General features: G+C 44.8%; 3 protein-coding genes across 10 annotated transcripts in view; 2 read left to right on the top strand and 1 right to left on the bottom strand.

The window, feature by feature from the left end:
- FRMD4B (FERM domain containing 4B) overlaps positions 1 to 3,391 on the top strand; it is a 74,629-nt gene extending 71,238 nt beyond the window's left edge. For 5 of the 8 annotated variants that reach the window (XM_085235668.1, XM_010718713.3, XM_085235669.1 and 2 more), the window contains 3 exons: positions 302 to 434; positions 809 to 1,077; positions 1,722 to 3,391. In XM_085235668.1, the coding sequence (XP_085091794.1) occupies positions 302 to 434; positions 809 to 1,076 (401 nt within the window). In that variant the 3' untranslated portion in view covers position 1,077; positions 1,722 to 3,391. Of the gene's footprint in view, positions 1 to 301; positions 435 to 808; positions 1,078 to 1,136 lie in introns of all 8 variants that reach the window. The other 3 variants (XM_085235667.1, XM_085235670.1, XM_003210179.4) reach the window with 3 other exon arrangements.
- A 5,899-nt stretch (positions 3,392 to 9,290) lies between these two features.
- LMOD3 (leiomodin 3) lies at positions 9,291 to 14,542 on the top strand. The gene is made up of 3 exons (XM_010718712.4): positions 9,291 to 9,735; positions 10,695 to 12,020; positions 14,021 to 14,542. The coding sequence occupies exons 1-3, from the start codon at positions 9,445 to 9,447 to the stop codon at positions 14,045 to 14,047; spliced, it is 1,644 nt and encodes a 547-aa protein (XP_010717014.1). The 5' UTR covers positions 9,291 to 9,444; the 3' UTR covers positions 14,048 to 14,542.
- Positions 14,543 to 15,623: 1,081 nt separating this feature from the next.
- Positions 15,624 to 25,148, bottom strand: ARL6IP5 (ARF like GTPase 6 interacting protein 5). Its single transcript, XM_003210178.5, has 3 exons — positions 24,973 to 25,148; positions 17,645 to 17,862; positions 15,624 to 17,366 (listed from the first exon to the last, which is right to left on the bottom strand). Exons 1-3 carry the CDS (start codon positions 25,146 to 25,148, stop codon positions 17,194 to 17,196), a joined length of 567 nt encoding a protein of 188 aa, XP_003210226.1. The 3' UTR covers positions 15,624 to 17,193.
- Positions 25,149 to 25,158: the final 10 nt, after the last annotated feature.

The raw sequence follows: 25,158 nt of genomic DNA, 5'->3' as shown, positions 1-25,158 counted from the left end.
TGCCTGAAACCAAGTAGAAGCAGTGCACCCACCTGTGTGCCGTACACATGCAGCTGCTGTGTCACTGTCCAAAATACAGTGCAGTCAGCACCACTGAACAGTCTTTAATAAAGAGAGATTCCCTCACTTGGAATATTGCCCACGCAGTTTTGCTCCCCGTGGTGCTTGTATATAGACAGTATTTTGTTTGTGTCCCACAAAAACCCGTAGAGATCAGTAATGAGAACTGTATAATTTCTCTCATCTCCCTGGGCTGCAGAAAGATCTAATTAGCTGTACCATTTTTTATTCTTAATTCCAGCATCTTCTGCAAACACTTCTGGGAACTGGCGGAACCCACTTGCACTGGGACTTTCAGATTATGATACGTTATCTCATTCCTCTTTTGCCAGCTGTTATGGAAACACTTATGGCAACCTCCCTTTGCAGAGCAGGTGAGTAAAAAGTTGAGATTTTCTGCCCCTCCTGCACTTTATAGGCTACCAAAACATCTGAAGCAAGCAGCTTGGTTTCAGAGGGCTGGGATGAGGAGTGGTTATAGAATTGCCTTTTAAGAAGGTACCTTCTTGTTGGTATAGACAGCCTAACTGTTCCAGCACCCTTAAGGGAACGGGGATCATCCAGGCATGGGGAAGGATGAGCTTCCCAGCTGATGCAGCCAAAGCCTCGCACTCCCTGCAGTGCAGCAGTGGAGCTGGGCACAGCACCCTTCTCACCTCCCTTCATCCACACACCTGCGTGCTGCTGCTGCAAGGCAACACCGCCGTCGCTCAGCCCATTAATAAACCAAGCGCCTCTTGCTTGGCAGAGCTCAGCCGCCGACCTCGGCACGACTTGCTGCTGCTTGCAGCCTCCCTGGGTGCAGGGGCTTTCCCGAGGACTGCAAGGAGCCCAGGAACCCACTGGGGCGTTGCAGAAATGCATGCAGTACTCTTGCTTCTCCTGCTTTGTGGTTTTGCTCTGCCCCGGTGCTTGAACGCCAGCCGTCACCGGGGAGAACAGCAGCTGCCTGTCCCAGAAGTGGCACACGTGCTGCCATGTCTCGGTGCCCCCGTGCTAAGCACAGCCAGCTGTAGTGTAAGTACTGCGCATGTGTGTGCCCTGCACCAGGGGGTTGTGCTTTGTGCTTGTGCCAGGCTGCCTCGCAGGCAAGGTCCGCCTTGTTCATCTGTTTAGGAAGAAGCTAAAGAGTAAGGAAAGGTGCAGAGGCTTTTGCTGGGTCCTGTTTGCTAAGCTGAATGCCTTGTTGTTTTTATTGCAGTGATTTAAGAGATCTATAACAGTAGTGTTTAAGAGTGCTGTTGGTACTAATTACTTAACTTTCCATAATTGAGCTTTGAAATCTGTGTGTTTTGGCAGCTTTTTCTGAGTGTTTTTTTTTTCCTATTAATTTTTCACATTCTCAATCATTTGGCCAATCATTAATCCGTGGGTTTGGTTTTTTTTTTTATTTCAATGTGATTATGGCAAACGAGCAATCAATACGTTCCGTACTCCTGACAACTTTGAGCAGCAGTGATCCTGTTGCACACACAGCTAGCACAAAGCCTGGGGTTTGCATTTGGATCCAAATGTTGCCAGAGTGCACTCACAGCATCCACAGCTCCTTCCAGCCTATGGGGCTATCGTGTGCTCGTGCCCATGGCACCGAGGCAGTGGGCGTTTGGGGCTCTGGGGAGGATGGGAGCTCCTGCTTATCCCTGGTGTTTTATCTCTTACAGAGTGTACCCAGAGCCAAGCCAACTGGGTGGTGATGAGGAGAACCAGTTGGAGGAAGACTTGCACAACAGCGAGCAGAGGTTGTTCTGGCATGAGGATTCCAAGCCTGGGACACTCGTGTAGGCCGCCCACAGCCCTGCATTCGTACCCTTGCGTGCCTTGCACAAAATGCTGTTACTCCGAAGGAGATCTCGGGTGCACCTTCCAGACCGATGTCGCCGGGAATGATGAAACTCAGCATTCAGAGGGATTGTAGCAAAATGACAAAGTCTTACCAAGAACGGCGTTTCTTTCTGAATCCACATCGCCTCCAAGAGCAAGGGCAAGCCACAACTGAATCTATGACAAGATGCAGCACTTGGTTGGAGTATTTATGTTCAGCGAGCACTTTTGTGGAAAGGTTGGAAGGTGTTGAAAGCAAACCTCAGAAAAAATAAATGTGAAAAGGAAACATGGAAAAAGCAGGAATTCTAGGAGCACAGTTCTGATGTCCAGAAGAAGAACAAATGGGAATTTCTTCCGCCGTGGCTTGTGAGAACCTGGAAGGACTTTCATAAGCTGATGAAGGATTGATTCTGTGTGTGTGAATGAGACAAAGGGTGATTTGATCAGTATTGGAACATTACTTGAAGGAAGGCTGGATTTTTTTGTTGTTGTTACAGAGGTTTGAATGAATTTATCTGTTTTTGGGGTGTTGTTAAGAGTGATTGTTAGCACCGCAAAGGAGTTCTGGGAAGAAAAGAATGAGCTGTCACAATATGTCACCTAAAACTCCGGGTTGTGGGTTTGGGAAGCAGAGGAGTCTGTTCCTCCCCGTGATGAAGCGTCACAAACAACCTCACTGTCTGACCTCTCTGTGGTACAACCTCGCCGTCTGGAGGCAGGCAGACCCCATCATTGCTGGGTGGCAGCTCCGCATTGCTCTGCCATAGCAAATCAAGGATGGAAATGGGGAGCTCTGCCTGGCACAGGAGCAACGTGACGTGACGTAACGGCCAGTATTGTAGGGTGGATGCCAACACAGCCAGCGCAGTGGGTGCCTTACAACGAGGGGCATTAGCATTGCACCGCGCTCACCTGCACTGCCTGCTGTGCTGCGGAGTCACCAAGTGACAGAACAGCATTTTCACAAAACCACGTGTCTAGGAAAGAGTGGGACTGCAGTCTTGGTCTGAGAGAGGGATAAACCTACCTCATATCATCCACCTGTAGGAACAAGTTAGCATGGGTTCACTTGCGTGATTGATGACTCATCTGCATACTGTAAAATCTCTCTCGTGTCTCAGCTGTGTGTGCTTCAGGATCCCATACGATGGTGCTCTTCTTTCTTTTATACAAAGGATTAGTAACTCCCTGTTCATATTGTGAATAGAAAGGTTTCTGATACACTTTTTTGACGTTTTTTACCAATATTCCAGAGCATGTAATATATACAGAAAGACACACTTGTTAAGCTGGTACTTAGTCGTTTGTATTAGAGTCGCAATTGGGAATTAAACGAACAAAAAAAAAAACCCAACAAAATAAAAAATAACTTATTTCCTTGGTTTTACATATTTGTATAGCCTTCTAGAAATACGAAAGCTCTTTTTTGCTTATTCTTTTACTACTCACGGATTTTTAGACCTATTATTTTGTATAGGTCAATAAACTGCAAAGTGTGCTACCAAAACCTCTTTGATATTTCTCCTGTTTCTCTTTGAGGTGTCTCTGCTTGAGTGCTTGGGAGAGTGCAGTATGTGGTATATCCAGGTTTAGGAGTACAAAAGTGAGTCAGCCTGCTCTGATACCCCATGTTATCCTATTGTTGCATTTCTCCTGGTAGTTCTGGAACCTTTTCTGTTGGCAAACTTGGCTCACTAAGGGCGTGCTTGCAGCAGGCAGCTGCGTGGCTTGGGGTCCATTGCCCCATGCATAACAAATGCTGTCCCTGCACTCTGGCAGTTCATCAGTACTCATAAAGGGTTTTCATTTAAAAAAAGGACAAGATCTCCCCATTTCAAGCATTGTTTACGTTCCTTTATTTCAATGCTGTAGCCATTACATTTTGTGTGGGCTTTTCCCTTCCTGTGCCCTTCCCTTTCCCCTTCCTGTTCCTAGCCTGACGTGCCCATGTTGGCACAGGGCTGGCACCCAGCTGCTGCCGTTGTTTGGCTGAGATCAGGGTGGTTTGGGGTGACTTGGGGTGATGTGTTGAGAACATGGGAAATGCAGGTGGCTTCAAGTGGAGTCCATCCACCGTCCATGGAGCATGAAACCTCCGGGGCTGGATTTCAACAACTGAACCCCTCGTGAGGGGACAAGCCAGAGGGCACAGGGCTTTCTGACCAGCAGGCAGCCGGGTTTTGCTGCCTGCACCCCTTTGGGCTTCCCAGACTTCCCAGCCTGCTGAGCTCTGCCATGCTGCCTAGGTGCACGGCCGTTGTGGCACCAGGTCCGCATAGCACACCTGAAAAGGTAACGATGATGCGGTTTATAACTGTTACCGTATTTGTTCAAATGCGGAACTCAAACGACCCGGGCTTTGTTTGACGTGCTGCCTCAGCTGGTTTTCCGCAGGGTGAGCAGGGACACCTAGCGACCAACCAGTGCCGCTGAGGAGAGGAGCCTTCCCACCCCCGAGGTCCTTAGGAATTGGTGTTTGCTGCCATCCAGAGCAAAGCCAGGACACGAACAGCGTGACGCACCGAGGTGAAAGGCTCGCGGACACCGTGATGGTCTCGGGCTCGTTCTGTGCTGGGGGGGAAACTCCACGTCCTAAGGGATGTCCTTATCTAGCTGCAAACAGAAATTTCCTGGAGTGGCTTTCAGATTGTTTTGGGCACTCTTTGCAGCTATTTGAGGTAAGAACAATGGGGAAAAAAAGAGTCTTGCTTTATTCTGTAAATGTACAAAGGCATAAACAGTTCCATGTGCTCGTTCACGGTGCTCTGGTGCTGGCATAAGGCAGAGGCTGTAACCTGGATGCAGCCCAACTTGTCCCATTTCATGCAGCTTTCATTGGAAACAATTTAACGTTTGCTTCAGTGTAAGTAGGGTAAGTGCAGATGGGGATGCTGCCAGTTTCACCAAGTGGTGGGATGATGGGCTTCATCCTGGCACAGTAAATGCAGCCAGGGTGTGGATGGGGCTGTGCCTGGCTTCCATCTGCATTTTCAGGCACAAGCCCAGCTGAGCTTTCCAAAACCACTCTCCATATCTCCAGCTTTACTGTGACACCAGTGGATGCAAGTGGTGACATCCCAGTGCACTGCTCCAGCCAAACCTTCACTTTTCAGCTGTTGGATGTGGATTTGGGACCACCTGGGTCATGTCCCAGGACTTCCCATTGGAAGCCATTATCTCCAAGCCCCAATGCTGAAAGTAAAGCTGATGTGACATTCCCTGCTTGGAAGAAGGGATGGTGTAAGCAGTGGTTGGTGCTGGTAGCGCAGGGGGACATGGAGACAGTAGGGTCCTTGTCAGAGTGGTGAAACCTTAGCCAAGGAGAAACTCCTCGTCCTCCATCAAGCTTCATCATCCGTGTCCCTTAGCAAGCCCTTGACTTCTGAGTGATGTCTCCCAGGGCTCAGCAGCATGCTTAAGTCTCAGTTTCTAGTTCATGGTTAGGGTGCCATCAACGAGCCGCAGGCAGAGAAGGGTTTGCAGCCAGCAGGGGCTCAGCTGGAGTAACTCAAGAAGCAGCCTCCCACCTGTTCCTGGCCAGAGGTTAGGGCAGGACATGTGCAGAACCCATCACGTAGCCCCAGCAGCACTTCCCCTGGGCACGTTTTGGTGGCAGGGTGATACAGAGCGCGAGGCTGCAATAGGTTTGTTTGCCATGAAATGCAGATACACCCCTGTGTTTGAAGCAAAGGGTGACATTGCTAGCCAGAAGGACTACAGGTTCTGATATCTGATCTGCTGGCTCATTGATTCTTTTCATTGTCTGGTTTGTGTTGAATTCAGCAGTTCAGCTTGTAGAGATCACTCATTTGGAAGGTTATGATGATGGTGTTACTCTTCCAAGAGCCCTTTGTGCTTTGTTATCACAATTTTGATCAGACAGCACTGACTGATTGGAGGTAGATTATACATTTGGCAAAGAAGGCAGAAGATATTGTAAAACTTAATTTTATCTGCTTGTTGTAGGGTGGGGCTTTTGTCGTTCTTGAGGATCTGCCACACAAAGGTGGACAGGATGTGAGATGTGATAGCATTGCCAGTGGTGCAGAGCACATCACCTGCTCGGGACCAACAGCTGGCATGGACCTGTGCTTGCTGCCCAAGGAGATTGGGTAGGTTATTGTCAAATGGTTTCAAACAGCTGAAATGGATCAGGAAGCAGCAACTGATGATTTCATCATCCCCAGTGCGAGCTGGTGTTGGACGTGATGGCAATTCCTTGGATGTCACTGTGGGGTGTTGGGGCCCTGCTTGGCGCTGAAATTTGCCGTTTTTATTTCCTGGCATGGCGCAGCTCCCCCTGCAGTCCTCTTTCCCTCTGCTCACAATCTCATTTTTGTTTCCCTGCAATAAGGATCATGGATGATGGCACTGGTGCTGTCTTATGGCACAACGAGGACTTGGTTCAGCTGCTCTCAGCCTTATCTGAAAGTGGAAAGTGCAAAATAAATGCATAAGAAATCTTTCTGGTTCTGTCTTGGGACAGATTGTGGCAACCAAACCTCTCCACATCAGGTCCCTGTCCCTCTGCTTTGCCCCAGAGCTCCACTTCACAGCTCCCCCTCAAGCACTTAGGGCATATGCCTCAAAAGCCAGACATCACTGCTGTATTTAAGCAGCAAACTCAATCTGATCATACAGCTGTAACCGTTTGGAGGTGTGCAGGGTGTTTTTTTCTCCCTGGTGACTTTCCCACAGGGTTTCTCTCCACGATTGCTCTCGTTACTCAGCGGTTGTTATTGTTCAGGTCCCCATCATCTGACCCGTTATAATCCCCATATTGCATTACAGGGATTGCTGCACATTCTTGGTGTATGCCTCTGTTGGTCAATTTTAGACTGCCCCATCGAGCTTACGAGTTTCTTAAAAGCAATGCATGGTTATGTTACACAGGCACATTCTCTGACTGTTTTCCACTTAATGCCTTGGCACTGGGAAATGGCATGCATCAGTAGCAAAGGGAAATAAATATGTGGGTTTTATTAGCAAAAAAATGACAGCCAGCATTATAGAAATTCCTCTCAAGTATTTGGCATCAGCGTGTGTGCCTTAAATACAGAACAAATTTAAGGCACTTGAAGCATGGCTTGATGGCCTGCTTAGTGTCAAGTTATGACACAGGAGTCAACTCCTCTCAATAGTTAAAAACTTGTCAACTCTTTTTCTTTTGAGACAGATAGGCTGGAAGCCTCGAAGAATGTGCACAAAAGAGAAAAGCCATTTATGTAGAACCACCCTACACTGGAGTCTAAGATTCATGCAAGAATCCATCCACATATAACTGTTTGTCTTAGGAACAGTAAGCAAGAACTATGTTCATTAAAAGTGCACTCTTTTTTTTTTTTTTTTTTTTTTTCCTATCAGCACAGTAAGAGTTCATTCCTTTTATTTAACATCTCTTACATCCCTACATCTCGTGCAGTAGCTCATTAGTGCTGGGAATCCCAAGCAAGTGTCAAATTGGCATGAAATGATGAGTGCCACTGTTGGAAGTGACTTTCCTCTTTCATTCACTGTGATGGCATTAGGGAGGATTTTGGACAGCTCTTATGGAAATGTCTGCAAAATGTTACTGGGAAGAGGAGTTGGGTTTTGCCTTGGAAAGAACTTCTAGATTTGGCCTTAAGAATGGTTTCAGCCCGAAGGGTGTCTTCTATTGCCTTAACATGCTGTTTCCAGTTCACCAAAGCAATGTGTTAGAAAAGGAAGTGGATCCCGTACTCAATGTAATTTATGGAGGAGACCTAAAGTAGGCAAAATGTGATACCCACTTTGGAAATCTGTGGGATTAGCACCCGTGCCACTGGGAGAGGTGTCACTGGGCAGCCCTTGCCCTGTGCCCGATGGAGAAGGCACTGCTCTCAGAGGTGTAGTGTTTCCTAGCGGCAGTATTGACAAATGATATATTTCTACTTAGAAGAAAGCTTGCTTTTTAAATCCCTATCAGTGTTCTCAGTATCGCTGTTTTCCATCTCAAGAGGCCTTCATGGGCTGACCCTACTTAACTCAGCAGATCTGGCAAGACCAGGGCCCAAGATGGGCCTGGCTGCAGATAGTGGAAATTCAAGAAGGTGGCCAGGGGCTTTATTTACAGTCAAGAAATTAGCAAGAGATTTGTAACCACCGAATAGACAGCTTCTGTGACCCAAACAGCATCGTTTGGGTGAATAACATACCGGCTACTAGAGCGCATTGATTTATTTGATAACATCAGGAAACCATTTATGGACTCTATTATGGATAGCACTTGCTGGGGGTTAGAGCTGCAGAGCAGATAGATTGATGTGTGGGTCTGCTGTTGTGCTTGCTACTGCATAATATAAAATAAGGATAGCCCCTGAAATACCGAAGGGGCAAACAGAAGCGTTATATACTTGGTTTGGTTTATTTTTACTTTTACATTTGCCATTTATTTGATTCTTAAATTTTTGAATTCTTTGCAGTGGTGTACCAACCTGTGGTTTATGGCTTTTTAATTGGACACCATAGTTCTTATTACAGAACTCAGCAGCACGAGGCCCTATCTTGCAGACATGGTTTTTCTGATGGCAGATTCCAGTAGAACATAATCAGGACTGGGCTCCGACCCACTGGGACTTGTGTTTCACAACTTCTCACCTGTGGCTTCTTTCCTACGAAAGATGCTTTCACAGTCATAAGCTGAGGACTTGACTTGATGGCCCCTGAAATGATAGTTCAAAGTAGGAAAAGGATGAACCTGAGTTGCATTTTTCAGCCAATATCTGGTGACAGTATGAGTAACATCCGTGACAGAGAGAGGCCGGTGGGGATGTATGTAGTGGGGCACTGCATCGCTCCTGGGCAGGATGTGATGTGCTGGGGAACACTCACTATTAGGAGAGGGAATGGACCCAGACCCAACTGGATGTGATGTGTTTTCTGTTGACCACTGGCTGCCGCTTCCCATCTCAGGGGCTTTGTCTTACAGGGATTTAGCACTTGGGAGAGCTTGTAGGTCATGTAGCAGGTGACCTTGCAATATTGCCCCCCCCTTGCCTCCTGCAATATTCAGGTTTTAGGACCTCACTAAAGGTGGTGAAATCCCCCTGCTGCCCTCAGTCCCGTTTTTGAGACATCTGAGATGTAATGGATACAGACACCTCATGAAATTATAAAGAAAAAAAATTTCAACACAGAGCTCCCCCAGGCACCTTGCAGGCAGCATCAACGCCACCCATGGACTGGGGGCAATCCATGCACAGAAAGTAGCACTAAATTCCCCTAGAAAATGACCATCTCCTCTGGATCTCAATGGGGGACGCACCAGCTGCACTGAAATGTCAGAAGGGTTTGCACAGCTGACACATGGCTGAAAATGGAGCATGGCAGCATCTCCATAAATTCTCTTTATCCAGCCAAGTGCAGCTTAATATAGACTTAGAGGTGCTGCCCGTCTGCTGCACTGTGACCGAGAGCTGCCTCCGCTCATGACCAAAACACAGTCGTCGATTTAACCAAATGAGCTACTGCTAGGGGGAAGAAATACCAAATTTATCTTCAGTTTTATAAAGTTACAGGGGAAGGAAGGAACGAGCAAACATGTCTGAAGTCGGCCAAACGTCTGACGAAGACGTGTCCCCCGAGGACATAAATGAAGACGAAATACTGGCCAACCTCTCCCCTGAGGAGCTGAAGGAGCTGCAGAGTGAAATGGAAGTGATGGCCCCTGACCCTGAGCTCCCCATAGGAATGATACAGAGGGATCAGACAGAGAAGCCCCCAACGGGCAGCTTTGACCACCGCTCCCTGGTGGATTACCTGTACTGGCAAAAGGCGTCCCGACGCATGCTTGAGGATGAGAGAGTTCCCGTCACCCTCCTGCCCTCCGAGGTAACCAGCAAAAAATCACGCCTATCTTTTGTGTGTCTGGGATCTGTTTTGCAGTTGCAATACTGTATGTCTGCTATGGGATCTGTTTTGTAGTTGTACTACCTTAATCTACCCCTGCTTCCATTCTTTGTTAGAATGGTCAGTACAAGCCATGAGTTTAAATGGCTTAAAAGCCTCAGTAATGTCAGGATCCAGCTTGGACTGGTATAAAAGTTTATATTTAGATGTTTTCCTGAATCTTTATTTGTGGTTTTCAGCAGAAGAATATCCTAATGCTGTTTCAATAAAGCAAACCACTGAGAAACTCTCAGAAAATCAATCTGGAGGATATAAGACATCGGTTTGGTTTTGCATATTGACTGACGTCGTATTGCTTTTCCATGGAGCACTTAGTTTAATGAGTATGTTTAATGTAATCAGATGCAGAATTTAATGTCACGTTGGGGGAAAAATCCTACAGACCATTTTTTCAATGTGAACATACAAAAATGAGCAGGCATACAAACTCCGTCAACTAGTCCCATCCTTTTCAATGCAGTCCTTAAATTTGTTGTACTATCCATATGATTTGAATAGAGGTTAAGGTCACACTTGGATATTTGTCAGCGTTTTGTGGCACTTGACAAGGAAATGATAAAAAATAACACCAAATCCAGAAGTAGATTAGGATCAGAGTTTCTTAATCCCCAGAACGGTTTCAGGACCACCTTAATGTAGCATTAAATCCATCCAGGACTTATTGGTCAATGTTCTTAAAGGGCAAAGATGAGAAATTTGTCTACAGCCACTTTCAGAGCAGTTGTCCTTTCATTCCATACCAATCCAGCACACTGTGACTTTCAGGCAACGGCACGTTTAAGTGTTATTATTCTATAGTGGACATAGAGGTATGAAAATACTGCCATTCCACTGTTTTAGCACAAGGCTAATGTTATTTTGCCTGTTTCTGTTTTCTGTAGAGAATGACTGCAGAGGAGATGGGAGACAGTGGTGGCAGGAGGGGGCCAGAGGCTGATGGGAAAGAGCGGCACTACAAAAATGAGAGTGTGTCACATGCAGTAGCACAGCCTGAGGAGATGAACAGAGATGGAAGCAATGAGGAGAGAGAGGAGGAGGAGGAAGAGGAGGAAGGTGAAGAGGAGGAAGATGAGAGTGAGTCAGAAACAAAGGAAACTTGTGTTAGTGAAAACCATCACAGTGATCAAACAAGCAAGCAAGCAGGTACGGAATCAGGGGAAACTACAGAAAAGTCAGATGAAAATGAAAAGAAAATCTCAAAATTGAACATCCCCAAAAAGTTAGCGTTGGATACCAGCTTCATGAAGCTCAGTGCCAGGCCATCAGGAAATCAAACCAACTTAGAAGACAGCTTGGAGAAAGTCCGAAAAAACAATCCAGAGATGAAGGAGCTCAACCTGAACAACATAGAGAACATCCCCAAAGAAATGCTGATAGACTTTGTCAATGCGATGAAGAAGAATAAGAACATAAAAACGTTCAGCTTGGCCAACGTGGGAGCCGATGACAGTGTTGCATTTGCACTGGCCAATATGTTGCGTGAGAACAGGAGTATCACCACACTCAACATCGACTCCAACTTCATCTCTGGGAAGGGCGTTGTGGCCATCATGAGGTGCCTGCAGTACAACGAGGTGCTGACGGAGTTCCGCTTCCACAACCAGAGGAGCATGCTGGGCCACCAGGCCGAGATGGAGATCGCCAGGCTGCTGAAGGCCAACAACACCCTGCTGAAAATGGGCTACCACTTCGAGCTGCCGGGGCCCAGGATGGTGGTGACCAACCTGCTGAGCAGGAACCTGGATAAGCAGAGGCAGAAGAGGCAGGAGGGGCAAAGGCAGCAGCAAATGAAAGAGCAGAGAGAGCTGATCACCATGCTGGAGAATGGACTGGGCTTGCCTCCTGGGATGTGGGAGATGTTGGGGGGGCCGGTGCCCCAGTCCAGGCCGCAGGAAGCTCCCCCAGCACCCAAACCTCCCATCCCCACCTCAGCACCTCAGGGACGGGGGAAGGAAAGCACACGACCCACAGCTTCTGAGCAGCCGCGTGGGGCTGAGCCCAGCTTCAGGGTGATCAAGCTGAAGAAGATCCAACGCAAACCCGCCGTGCCCAAGTATGTGGAACCCACTGAGAAAACCAACCTCAAGGATGTGATCAAGACCCTGAAGCCGATCCCCAGGAGAAGGCCCCCTCCTCTCGTCGAGATAACACCACGAGATCAGCTGCTGAATGACATTCGTCAGAGCAACGTCGCGTACCTCAAACCGGTGAGTGTTTAGCAGTGGAGGGGATCGTGCTCTAGAGCTGCTATTTTCATAGAATATTAAGGTTGAAAAAGACCTCTAAGATCACCAAGTCCAACCCCAACCCACCCCCACTGTGCCCACTGATCACATCCCTCAGTGCCAAATCTTCACTGTTCTTGAACAACTCCAGAGATGGTGACCCACCCCCACCTCCCTGGGCAACCTGTGCCACTGCATCACTGCTCATTCTGAGAAGAGATTTTTGCTAATATCAAACCTGAACCTCCCTTGCTCCATCTTAAAGCCATTACCTCTCATCCTAGGCTTTACCCATCAGCACAACAGTGAGACTTCCAAGCACATCCCAAGCTGTGTGCAGTTATTCTATGGCATCCACTGGGGGGATGCCCCAGCATCTCCAGAGCCCCACTGCCTTCTTGGCTTTTATTTTGCACCATCGTAGGGCAAAAGTAATTAGTGAAATCCCAATGATAGGTGTGGGATTTTAACCTCTTGTTCCACAGTAATAAAGGTAAATAAAAGGAAATTCTGCTGGGGGCAAACAGACTCAGAGGAACTCAATGCTAATGTGCTGGTAATAATATAACTATTATTATAGTTATTATAATATGCAAATGCTCTTTTAAGATCGAGGATACAACAGGTTTTTTTCCACAGAATTCATTTAATCTGTCCTTAGATCCCCATTAAATAAACATGCTGTAGCCCTGTTATTACTTTCTATAGCAGTGATGGTGCAAAGACCCCCCTTAAAATCTATTTTCCATGGGTCTGAGCCTGCACCTTATGTTTTGAATTATAACAACAGGATGGGTAAAAGATGACTTTTCTTGGTTGCCTACATACAATTTTAGAGCTACATAAAAGCATCTCAGTTAAAATTGGTCCTGTGCTCTACTGATTTTCTAAAAAAATGTACAAATTATGGATTTGGGTTTTGTTGCTCATTCTTATTCTGTTTTAAGAAGTTGCTAAGGAGCTAGAAGGAGAGTCAGGGGCCAAATTCACCCAAGGCACCTGGAGGAGTCTGTGCTGGTGCACCAGAGCCTGGTGACCTGATGACGGGAACCATTGCCCCAGGAAGCTTCTGATACTCATTCTTTGCTTCCCTGTAACATTACATTACTTTGCATTATACCTTTATTCAAGGAAAATTGAAAGCAATTCAAAATGTGTGTAGCTATTGATGTTGATGCCTCTGTTTGTGTTGCTAAGGTCTGAGGAAGAGGACAGAAAATCCTTTGCAAATAGGAATAGTTAATAGTATTTTGTAATTAATATGTCGCTTAATATTGACCCTTTTGTACAGTGACACTTTGCTTTCATTTGTCTGCACAGAAGTAACTATTCCCTCAGTAATTTCAGGCAGTATCTTGTCCTGAAATATCAGAAGGGATCAGCACTGCAGTGACCTTGAACCCTGTGGCTTTCCACTGGCACAGCCCTAATCCACAACCTCCCCCCACCCAAAATCCCAGGCAGATCTTAACAGCCAAGGGCTGTGGGATTTGTTGCTGTTTGCTCTCCCAGAGCTGCTCGTTGGCTGAGCTTGGGAGCCATGTCCGGATGCTTGGGTGACCTGGAAAGATGAAACAAAGGACACTTGTGCTGATTTTTGTTGATCCACCTAGTATCAGGCCAAATGGCTTGGATTTAGAGCATTAGGGTTTTATTCTTATCTGTTCATGTGATTTTGGTAACTGCTTTTCTGCCTTGATATCCTCAGCTCTGCTATGTTTTACTGCCTGAGCCAACCTGGGTGTCCTTGCTCTCTTTGGGGGGGTGGCTCATTGCTTGCAAAGTGATCTACTGGGCATTAAGCATCACAGACTGCAAGTGGGGAACTGCAGACAGACCCAAATTCCTGATTGAACTCCTTGATGCTCCTTGCCATTATGTTTCTGATCCTTTCACAGTTTCTGAAGGTTTGTATGTTTGTATTGAACTAAACTGCTTTAAGAAATTGCCTTTCCTTACAGTGTTTCTTTATCCTTGTCCAGGTGCCATTACCAAAGCAGTTGGAGTGAGAGACCCAAAGAAAACAACTCGGAGCAAAGACTGTTCAAGTTTTGCTTACAGTTGTTTCAGCAGAAGTTTTCTGCAGAATCCAGGTGGTGTATGTGACTCTTTGGGAACAAAGCTTGCAATATGCACTTCTCTCAGTGTGATGAAAAAGGCTGGCATGGGAAAAATCAGCACTAAGAGTTTCCATCAGGTATCAAAATCCCAGTGCCATCTGTCTGCCAAATGGATTCAAGGCTCCAGTTTGTTGTGGGAGGATTTCCTCAGAGACATCAATAACCTTAAGTCTTTCTAGTTTGTCAGTAAACTATTTTGCTTCCATGTTGTCCTTCTGCTGTCCAATTCTGCAGGAACACACTGTGCTTTAGCTTATCTTTCTTTTCACACACATGCTCCTTGATTATTCTCTTGTCCATAGGAAAAGCATTTGGTTTCTATGTAAACAGCTTTATTTTTTAGGCTAAGGAAATGAATGAAATAAAAGCTCTCTCCATAAGAAATGTGCAGCACATCCATGGCTTGTAAGAAGTTTGCAGAACAGAATGCACTCTGGTGCATCCATATTTCAAGCCAGTGTATTTCCTAACAGTCCAGTTGGTCTCATACCTGACCAGCATGTAAAAGATGATGCCATGCTGTTTAGAGAGCTGTAATCTTAATTCCACGTAATTCACCCCTGGATCAGGCTCCACACCACCCCCATCTTGGGATGCACCAAAACACCGCTGCCAACCTCTCTCACACTGCTCTCAAGCATCTGGAGGATGAGCCCTAACCCTCTCTCTGTAACTCGAAAAGCTTATTTTTACTTTAATATTGTTGTAACATTTTTTTCTCCTCCCCTTTTTTAATCGCATCAGATGGTTTTGCTGCAAGACTTTTCTACAGCAATTACAAGTCACTTTTCTGTGGAATACAGCCATATGAGATCAGCTTTTTCTTTTTTTTTCCCCCCTGAGTTGCTGGAAGTTACAAAGCTTATTCCTGTAAGATCACCTTTGATCCACTCTTCTCCTCTCAGCCAAGCCTTCCCCTTTGCTAACATTCACCTCCTCTGCCTTCCTGTGGCTCATCCACTCACTCAGTACGCCTACTTTGCAGCTTGTGGCAGGCCTTCCTGCAGGTCAGTCTCTCCTTGCTGCCTACGACTGTTTGCAATGGTTCTCTGGCAGCTAAATCCTAGTGCTGCCCAGGGCATGGCTCCCAGTAACCTTAGAAGCAGACAAAAATCCCTCCCAGGTAATTAGAAGAAATGTAAAATCGCGGTTAAGCAGAGTTATGTAAGAGACTGTAACAACGTGAACAAGTGATTATATATTGCACTTCTGCAGACAGGCTTTTGCAAGGATGCAAGAGAGAGGCTGCACCATTCCTGCAGCTCACAAGCAGCTCTCTCATGATTCAGCAGCATGAATAGAGACAGCAATCAAAACCAGAATTCATCACAAGCACTGCCTCATGGCAGGAGTGGTAGGGTGACCACAGCTGTCCCACCACCACTCTGCTGAGGTCACCAGCTGTGACCTCATCCATGAGCTGAGGTTGGAGTCACATTTCCCAACCTGAAAGAAATACACTCAGTAATCACCATTAGAGTTTATTTTTCTTCATAACTGTGCAGTTTTTTAAAATTCTACAGTAATGATGAAGTCGTAGGCTACTACTTTTAAGTGTGGAAACAGTTTTCAGAAACAAAGACCATGCGCTACATGTGAGGAACAGGCCATTGACTCTCCAGCTGGAATTATTTTCAATAAATACTGATCACTTTAACACTTAAATGGAATGACGTGTTCAGATTTCTACACAACTCACTATGAAAACAGCATGGTAAATTACATAAAAGCTTCAACCGTAAGGATGTTTGCTTTATTGTTATATTAATCACTTTGTTAGAAAAAGAGAAATGCAAGAATATTTCAATGGAGTGTCACCTGGACAACATTTTTCCCATTATATTTTGCAAGCTGCTATTAGCAAGACAATTCCATCAGAGCTGGTAATTAAGTTAAAATATATATAAAAGAATCCCACACATCACTGACAGGAGTTGTTACAGGCAAGTGTCTATATGAATTTGGAATGGGTGTTCAATAACTGTATCTTGACATTTATTGCTTTTACTCATAAACCTGAAACCCAGTTTATTCTTTTGAAGACTGTCAGCACTAAAGTCAGGGAAGTGCGAGTTTTACTTCTATGTTTGCATTCTGCTTAAGAAAAAAACCCAAACAAAGCAAACATGAAAACACACATACACCTTCATCTACAAAACAGCTGATACAGAATAAAGCAGAACAAGGTAAGTCCTAAAGTAACAGTGTTTAAAAACATCAACAGGGTAGAAACGTAACTCATCTAGCTTATCCAAACACTTTTTTTCCTCCCATGCTTGGGTTTAGTTACATGAGGAAGTTCTGCCTCTCTTGAAGAGAAGAGCAACTTCTAGAGATCAACAGAATGAAGATTTCAGGGGACGCAAAGGTATGTTTGATTGGAACTGAGAGGCACGGTGCCATATATACTCTTCATGCTTAGATCTATTTAGACTGTTCCCCAGCTACCAAAGGAGGAATGTGAGGTGAGGACAGAACCCAAGTTGGTTACAGGTATTGCACAGTTTTACCACTTGCCAGTTAAGCTAGCAATGTGGTCTCAATACAAGACCTCTGGAGTTAGGGGTTTAGAGGATGCAAGAGATACATACTTTCAATACATTCCAGCTCACCTTGAACACTGCCAGCATGAGGGTGCTACACAGCATAACAAACTGGCTAAACTGCCATTCTGGAGAACTGAGATGAAAGGAGTGTTACTCTTACTAACAGACAAATTTGTTGCAAGACATTTAAGAGACTGCATTCCATAGGTTTCCATCTCTTCTCCCTTTACCCCCCAAGAAGAAGAGACGAGCAAATATGTTTAAGTTGGTACTTGTGTAAACACCAGAACATTTAATTATACAACAAAAAAAGTTACTCTTTTAATATTCTTAGAGGAGCCCTGAATTCCTTGGAATACTGTATCCTGCAATTATTAATCTGTACCACACGTGCATTTCTTGTTTTGTACACAAACTGAAAGCAAGCTTGAACAATAGTAAATAGCAATTACACTCTTGCAACAGGTAAAAACACCACACTGCAGTTGCTTACTCCTTTACTTTAGATATGTAGTCAGCCAGTTTGTTGATATTATCTTCCTGCTGTTCTAGAGCATCCAGTATGATACCCATTGGGGTCTTCTTCAAACCTATTTCTTCCTTTTTGTTCTCCAGCTTGTTCTTTATGTTCCGGAGCCTCAGAGAAGCGTGGATAAACATCACTGCACAACAAAAACACATTTATTAATCAGTAATGCCCAATGAATGCATCAGCTGGAAGAAGATCTCTGAATGACTGCTTCAGTAACTGCAAGTAACTATTTAATAATAATAACACTCAAGATGACTTGTGGTGTTTTACGTGTCCTCTTCCCCCAGTCTTGATTTTGCTTTGGGAGAATTTAAATAAAGAGAAAGTACAGCCATTAGCTGATTTAGTCTCTCAAGACTTATTTGAGAAAGCTCAGTTCAGTCCTCAGAGAATAGCAAAAATACTTACAGAGGAGAGGAAGAGTGATCCCGAACATGAACACCATGACATCCCCCAAGTAGGAAATCAAGAAGTAGCTAGACAGCATGATGACTATCACAAACGTGGTTGGGTACTGCTTCTTCATCCTGCGGAGTATATCCTTGTTGTGTGACACCCACACGAACCCCAGGAACACCAGGACCACCACGGTACCACCAATGAGCATATTCAGGGGACTCAGAAATCTGGAGAAAAGAGGTGAGAGAAAAGAAAAAAAAAAAAACAATCCAACAATAGAGACCAGGAAGTTTGTTTCAGAGCTTTTGTGAATTGTGTTCATGCAGCAAACATCCAGTTTTATGGTATCTTTGCTGCTAGGTAGGTAAATAGCTATCTAAGTCATTAAGAAGTCAGTTGCTGTTGCAAAAGTCTTTACTGACTTCTGATCTTTACCCCAAAGCAACTGAACAAGCAACCTTTAGCCATGAATTAGCATATTTAGATAATCTTCTTCATATTCCCTTCTTGAACATAGCTGAGGATAATGAGAATTTCTGCATCACATTAATAGATGCAGTTAGCACCAGCCTGCCTCCCACCCAGGCTATCAATGCTTTTGCTTGACATCACACTCCAAGTCAGCGAATCCCAACAGCTCACAGGTCCAGTGATCAGTTACCCAACGGGCTGATCTTCCCCCTGCACATTACAAAACCAGGATCAGCCTACATGTTCAGGTCAACTAGCTTTTATCATCTTGTCTGGATTTACAAAGGGCAAAATGTATGGGAAATGTTGAGTATAGAAAGTTACTTTACTGTTATTGTTTATGCCTTCAATACTTACCAAATTTGGCATATGGTGTTTATGTCAAAACAAGCACATGGAAGTAACTTACTGGCAATTTGCTATGGTAAGAAGGCAATGTTCATTATGCCTAGCTACCAAGTTGCTTACAGTTATAGAAAAACTGCAGCGGATCTTAGAAAATAGCATAATACTGATACAAACTGTTTCACTAATTTCCCTGCCAAACAAACATTAGTTTCTGAGGTAACTTTAACTTAAACTGAAGATACATTGTGTGGGTAGGTGACAGGAGAGGAAGGTTTTTCCCCAGCAGGTATTACTCCTGAGAATACAGAATTGAAACAACTGCTAGGGCCTAGACTTTCAGCCCATGATTTCTTCTTTTAAATGTATTTCTATTTTGCTGTTCTGTGGAGTGCTTTATCTCTGAATTATCCCTTTTAACAGTTTATACCTGACTAAGGTTATTTTATGAACCTGCAGGAACTTACCACCATCAGCACGACACACGAAAGCCCAGTCCCAAGCAAATGTGTCTGAGAGTCAGATGGAACTGGACACGTGGGGTAAAGGTCTTGCAGGAAGAAGAGCCAGGCCTGGCAAAGGGGCGACTGCTGAGGTTTGTGTTCTATTATTGTTATTGGAGTTACCAAGCAAACCAAGCCACCGAGTGGATCAGCTCTGGACTATAAACAGCAAGTCCCTTTTTGGGACCAGGATGAGAACATCACCTGCTCCCAAGTATTTAAGAGGTTGCTTTGTCCTCAGTTTTCACTGATGACTCTGCTTAGCTTGTTTCTGTACTTGTACAAAAGCCAGGCTCAACTATATTTTACTTCTACTGAAATAAGCTGTGTGATATCCTGTGCATTCTGATTTACTTGCTTGTATTTGCACAGCCCTAATTACACAGCAGCTGAGCGCTCTGAGCAGCTACCACAATGACAGCAAGCATAACACTATTCCTGTAAAGCAGTAAAGATTTTCTGCCATAGACCTTGCAGTCAGACTTACTGTTCTAAAGTCATAGGCACAATGACTCACCACTCTACCCCAATGCTGAGGAGGATGCTATGGTTTGTGGTCTGTGCTTCATATCCGGCACAAGCTAAAGAAATCTCTTTCTGGACTGGCATGTCAACACTGTACCTGCAGTGCCAGAGAGCATTTCCCTAGAGAACAAAGAACCCCCAGAATGATTTCAGAGCCTGGCTCAGACTCTGTAAGTCATTTGTGCCAACAGGAGACAGGAGAACTGGATAGAAAGAGATTAGAATCCAAACTAGCTCCCCACCTGCTTCTGCTACTCATGCTGAAGAGCCAGCATGGCTATTTGGAAATGGCGATAGGGCAGACTCGCTTGTTGCGTCTGAGTCACTCCCTGCAGCCAGCCAGATTATATTTAGCTCTGAATTGTCAATCCTAAATTTCCAGGCTGGAAAAAGTGAACAGTACTGCTCTGGAAAGAAATTAGCTTCATCTGTATTCCATTGTAGCAAAAGGAGGGTGACTCGTGACTGCACCACACTAGTGTCCTGTTTATATACATGCAACTGGACATATGGGATTCTTAAAGCAGAAATCATCTGGGCATCACTGCTAGCTTGGAGTAGAAATGGCCAAGCTTACTTGGATTGTTCCTAAAAAGTTACTGAAAAAATAATTCTGGAAGGAACAAAGGGCCAGGCAGAGCTCCGTGCTACATTCTCCAGGTGTCGGGTAAATACTCTCAAGGCTTTATCTTCCCCATCCTTCCTCTCATTCTCATTACAGCTTCAGAAACTGCTGGTGAAAAGCAATCCCCCTGTGTTTATACGGAAAAGACCAAAGACTCTTCTGCTCTATGCTCTTTCTGGTACTACATGGGTTCTGTGTTACTGACTTGCTGTCAGGGATGTAAAGAAAAAAAAAATACATTCAAAAGATCCCATTTTCTTGGGGAGAGTTAATTGAATTACATGTTTTCTCAAGTGGGCTGCATTCCAATGCTTACAAGGAAACAGTGAACTTAAGTATCAAATGAAGTCATTCAGGGGCACACAAAAACAGATGGGGGATAGCAGTTGCCACTAAAAACTGGTATTCAAATTATCAGCCATGTGTCCACAGGCTTCAATATTGTTGATTATAGTACTGGATAGGGTGTCACATGCCAAGCTCCCCTCCACTGTTTGAATCACCAAAAGGGCAAAATTCACAGCGCTACCTAAAATTCTCCTAGATATTTATATATAGATATCTCTTCTCCAGCAGTGGCATTTTTTCGGGAGGTCAGATCTCCATTATGCAGTTTCGTTCAGATCTGCTGGCACACCTCTCACTAGCACAACAGATAAAGACAAAAAAAACACAGGCACATTTTTTTAGAACACATATCTGAGGGGAAATGAGAGCTGTATAGCAACCCTAGAAGTCCTCTTACAGTCGAACCATCAGCACTGATATTGACCACATTTATATGCAGAGCGAGACACAGTCTAAAACATTCATGGTCAGGCAAATAGGCTGGGAGTCTTTCAAAGCTGCTGAGACAAGGTAAGTGGCCAGCCATTAAGCATGTTATAAGATACTTTCTAAAAATAATTCTCTTTAGGAGGGATTTGTAAGACTCCCAAATACTTAAAAATGTAATGCATGGAACCATTAGCATGACAGTGTTGTGGTAACTTGATTTTGGGCTGCTCAAATATCTAAAGGGAAGAAATACTCTTTGGGAGCTAAGGAAGAAAAGTGGTCTTTCTCACTACACTGAAACTAGTCAGTATGGCAGGACTGAGCGACATTTGGTGTGCAAACAACCTTGAGCTCAGAGCCTCCTAACGAGATGCTCTACTTTATTGCTCCCTCAGGCAGACAAGATGCACCCCTGGTAGGATGCTACAGCCTCCAAAACAGCGGGAACAAACTGGCAAGGAAAACCTTCACCTGGATTTAGTGCTACTGGTGTCTCAGGGCAACAGTAAGTACCTGCAGTTACTCCTCTGCTACTGTAATTTCTTTGATATAGAGTAAAAAGAGGGGTGAAAAAAAAGAATAAATAGAAGAAACATTCTTTCTGTCTGTAGGCTCCAGGGACACAAACACTGTGCTGTGTCTACCAGGGCTTTGGGACACTGTATCAGTTGTAAGCTGTACCAGAAGATAGCAGAGGGGCTACTTACTGGTGTGGGAGGAGTACTGGTAACTATGTAGCTACTCTGACAGCAAAACCAGATTTATTTACTTATTTATTTTTAGTTTCCCAGCTTCAGCCTCCTAGCAGCAGAGATAACCACTAACTCGGAGAATTCACAGCTACAGCGTAGGGAAAAAGAGCTAGGCAAGACTCATCTTTTGCTCAAGGCAGAAAACCTCCAGCAGCACAAGCCCAGAAGTCAGCACACATTGGAAGCGGTGGGCAGGCGAGAGCAGTTTCCTGCTTCCTTCCTCCTCTGTTTTAATTTAAACAACATTACAGTGGAGACCAAGTTCTGCTTCTCCACTCCCCATACTTCTGGTTTCAGTGAGGTTAAACAGCTCATCTGAAGTTCGCATGTAAACCTATGAAGGGTATGTTGTCCTCTGATTTGTCACTAACAAATCTGGACACAGCCAGGCAACAGACCACAGCAGCCACAGGTTTAGCAAGGCTCCTTTACATACTGTTTCTCACTTAGGCTGCTTTCAGAACAGGAGTTGGAGTTCTTTCTGCACAATTGCTGGACCTTTATGAAGGTTTTTGTATGTTTGTCTTTAAAATGAAGTTTTTATTCACTTCATGAAGCTACGTAGCATTACGTTGCAGCAGGAGGTTTTGGAGCAGTGTGTTGCACACTTCTGAGTATTTCATCAGGTAATACAGAAACTATAAATGGGCATTTTGCTGCTCTGCAATCCTTGTTCTCTTAAGGGAATTAACTACAAGCAAGTCAGCTATGGCAGTGGTCTGGGGAGGAAAGAAAATAAAGAATTAAAAGAAAAACGAAAGAAAAAGACACCCACACAACTGTTCATTGCAGGGGTTGTGCAGATGGCCAGTTGATGTTTAAATGACAAGAGTGCAAAACGAAAGCAACATTGAACTTCAGGCTGCAGAGAAGACACTGTGCCAAAGGATGCAGCACTCTGAAACCCATTACACTTTTTCATACTATCACTTCTGCACATACTATTTTTAGCAAATGCGAGGCACCACAAGCCTAAAAGAAACATCAGTTTAAGTAGTTAGTTTGAACTGCAAGACAGAGGAGCCTTATCAGACTAGGAGAAAGCACAGACAAACTCTGCTTACCAGGCAGACTGATTGGTTGGGAGAGAGTTGCAGGCTGTTGGGAGTGCTGTGCAGATATTTCTTAAACTTAGTGCCTCCCACAGTCATAGAATCACTCAGGTTGGAAAAGACCTCAAAGATCATTGAGACCAACCACGACCCAACTATAAGAATGCTGTGCTCACAGTAAGGTATTCCATACCATACAGAGATGTGGAGATGGTGATATGTTGAAGAGGTCAACTTTGTTGTCCAGGAGGCAGTACATTATGCCATGGCAATAAGCACCGCTGCCCAGAGATTTCTTGATACCACAAGTACAGTTTCCATCTCAGCCCAGCATTTACCACAGCTACCCACTCTATTACAGTAGCCGAAATATCATCTCTGCATTGAATGCCTGTCTGCATAATTAAGATGGCCTAAGAACAGGTACAGTGGGTCATGGGCAAAGTTTAGTTTTGATCACAGAGACCACCGCACTAATGGTTTCAGTAATCCTGCCTATAGGCCTACACGCAGTCCTGGAGTTCCTAAAAATCCATGATTCATCACTTATCACCAAGCCCACTAGAGGGTGAAGTGCAAGATTGCATCTTAGTCATCAATGTAAATTTAATTGGGACGCTTTCTTGGCCTTTCTCCCAAAGCTACAGTCCACTCAACAGAAAAATCTTTTATTAAAAAGAAATGGATAGCTTTTATTTATTGAAGTGCTATCCTGTTTCCTTTAGAGTTCTTCTCCCATTCGTCTACTTCAATGTTGGAAGAAGCAGGTCTGCCACATATCAAAGGCTCTAAGATGTGCAATAAAACAAATTCACTCCAGGTTCTTCTCATTTGTAAATTTTCAATGTAGCAGGTTATTGTTTATTATAAAGATACTAGAATTACAATTCTGGTATTAATCTCTGTCTTGTGTGGCTCTGCTCCCTATCATCACCTCAGCAAAATGGTGGGAAATAAACGGAGATGTATCACCATCCTTGATCTGATGTGAGATCAGAGAATAAAAGGGGAAGGAATTTAGAAGTAAAAGCTGTTGCCATTCCAGTTTTCCAGTTGAGGATAACAAAATTATTCACTTTTTTTCCCCCCCAGCTTTTTGGGGCAGACGAGCTATACTCCTGCCTTCCAGAGTTGCTTTAATTTATCTGCTTATTTAGAACTGGTTTTGCACTGCTAAATAAAGGTAGATAAACAGAGAAGACTAGATTCTCTCTAAAGTGACTAAAAGTCTGGAAGTCTCTTTACTAGTCTAATGATCTGCTACTGAGTTGAGTACAGTGTACTGATCTCCACCAAAATTAAGAACAAAATCTCCCCTGCCAAACCCTTAGCTGATACGCAGCAAAACGAAGAGAAAAGCGGGGTTCTCAGCCTTTCCTTTCACAAAGCACGGGACAAAACTCCCCGAGCCCAGAGATTCTTCACTGACTCAGATGCTGGGTCAATAGCATCAGCAGCCCTAAAAAGTTACAGATTGCTTCATGGAAAAAAAAAAAATGGATAGGAGAAAAAATGTAAGCCTCTGCAACGTATATGATAAAATAAAATCCTGCCAAAACCAATCTAGTCTAGTGGCCAGGCAATCCTCCAATTTAAGCATTTGCACATTGTTTGCTGAGGAGTGTAGGAAATGTATTTCAAGTTTCCATTTTAAAAGCTCAATCATCACAGCCTCTGCTGCAACTCCTGACAAAGAGCTTCTAGATCTTAAAGCAATACTAAAAGGAGTCGCACAGGCTTTAATTCTAATGATGATTAGGTTATTTCCCAGTTCTCCCTAGGGAAGCTACAGCTGACACGAGACATGAAGGTCTCAGTCTCACAAAAATGGATGGGTGCTGTGCTTATTTTATATGAAAGGCTTTTCAATCTGTGCTAGGTCAGGAATAAGAAAGGCTTGTTCTGTCCCCTCGGCATAGGCTTAAAGCTGTAACAGAGAGCAGAATTTATCTCCTTATTTGTTGGAATTCAGAGTGAAGTTAATCTCAGCTTGACAGCCACGCCGCGCAGACCGAGGCAGGAAGCAGTGATCGCCTCAGAGCAGCCAGTGACGTCCTGCACCCACCGCTGCTTTCTGCCAGGCACCCCGAAAAGAGCCGGGCTCCTTCAGCTCGGGCAGCCCGTGAGAAACAAAAGGCAGCTCCCAGATTTGCCAACCAGGAATTAAAAAGCACGTCCTAAGCAAGCCAACCCCCACCCAACACACAGTAAGGGCGGCCGTACGCTTGGGAATATCGCTGCCGTGCTGCCCCTCATCCCGCAGCCCCACCGCCTCCAGCCCACTGACCCCACGATGGCGACGACGACGGCGGCCACCATCAGATAGTTGGTCTGGTAGTAGAGCAGGTTGTTGACCACTCGGTTGTTCCATTTCGAGATGTCCTTGAAGTCGGGCCGGGCGAAACGATCGGAACCGGGGAAGAAGTCCTCCCAGGAGCGCAGCGGAGCCACCTGCACCTCCATGGCTGCTGCC

The sequence above is a fragment of the Meleagris gallopavo genome, chromosome 14 (assembly GCF_905368555.1).
Source record: "Meleagris gallopavo chromosome 14, MGAL_WU_HG_1.1, whole genome shotgun sequence".
Lineage (NCBI taxonomy): Eukaryota > Metazoa > Chordata > Aves > Galliformes > Phasianidae > Meleagris > Meleagris gallopavo.
The sequence above is the reverse complement of the archived record's forward strand: the minus strand, read 5'-3'. Positions and strand labels throughout refer to the sequence as shown.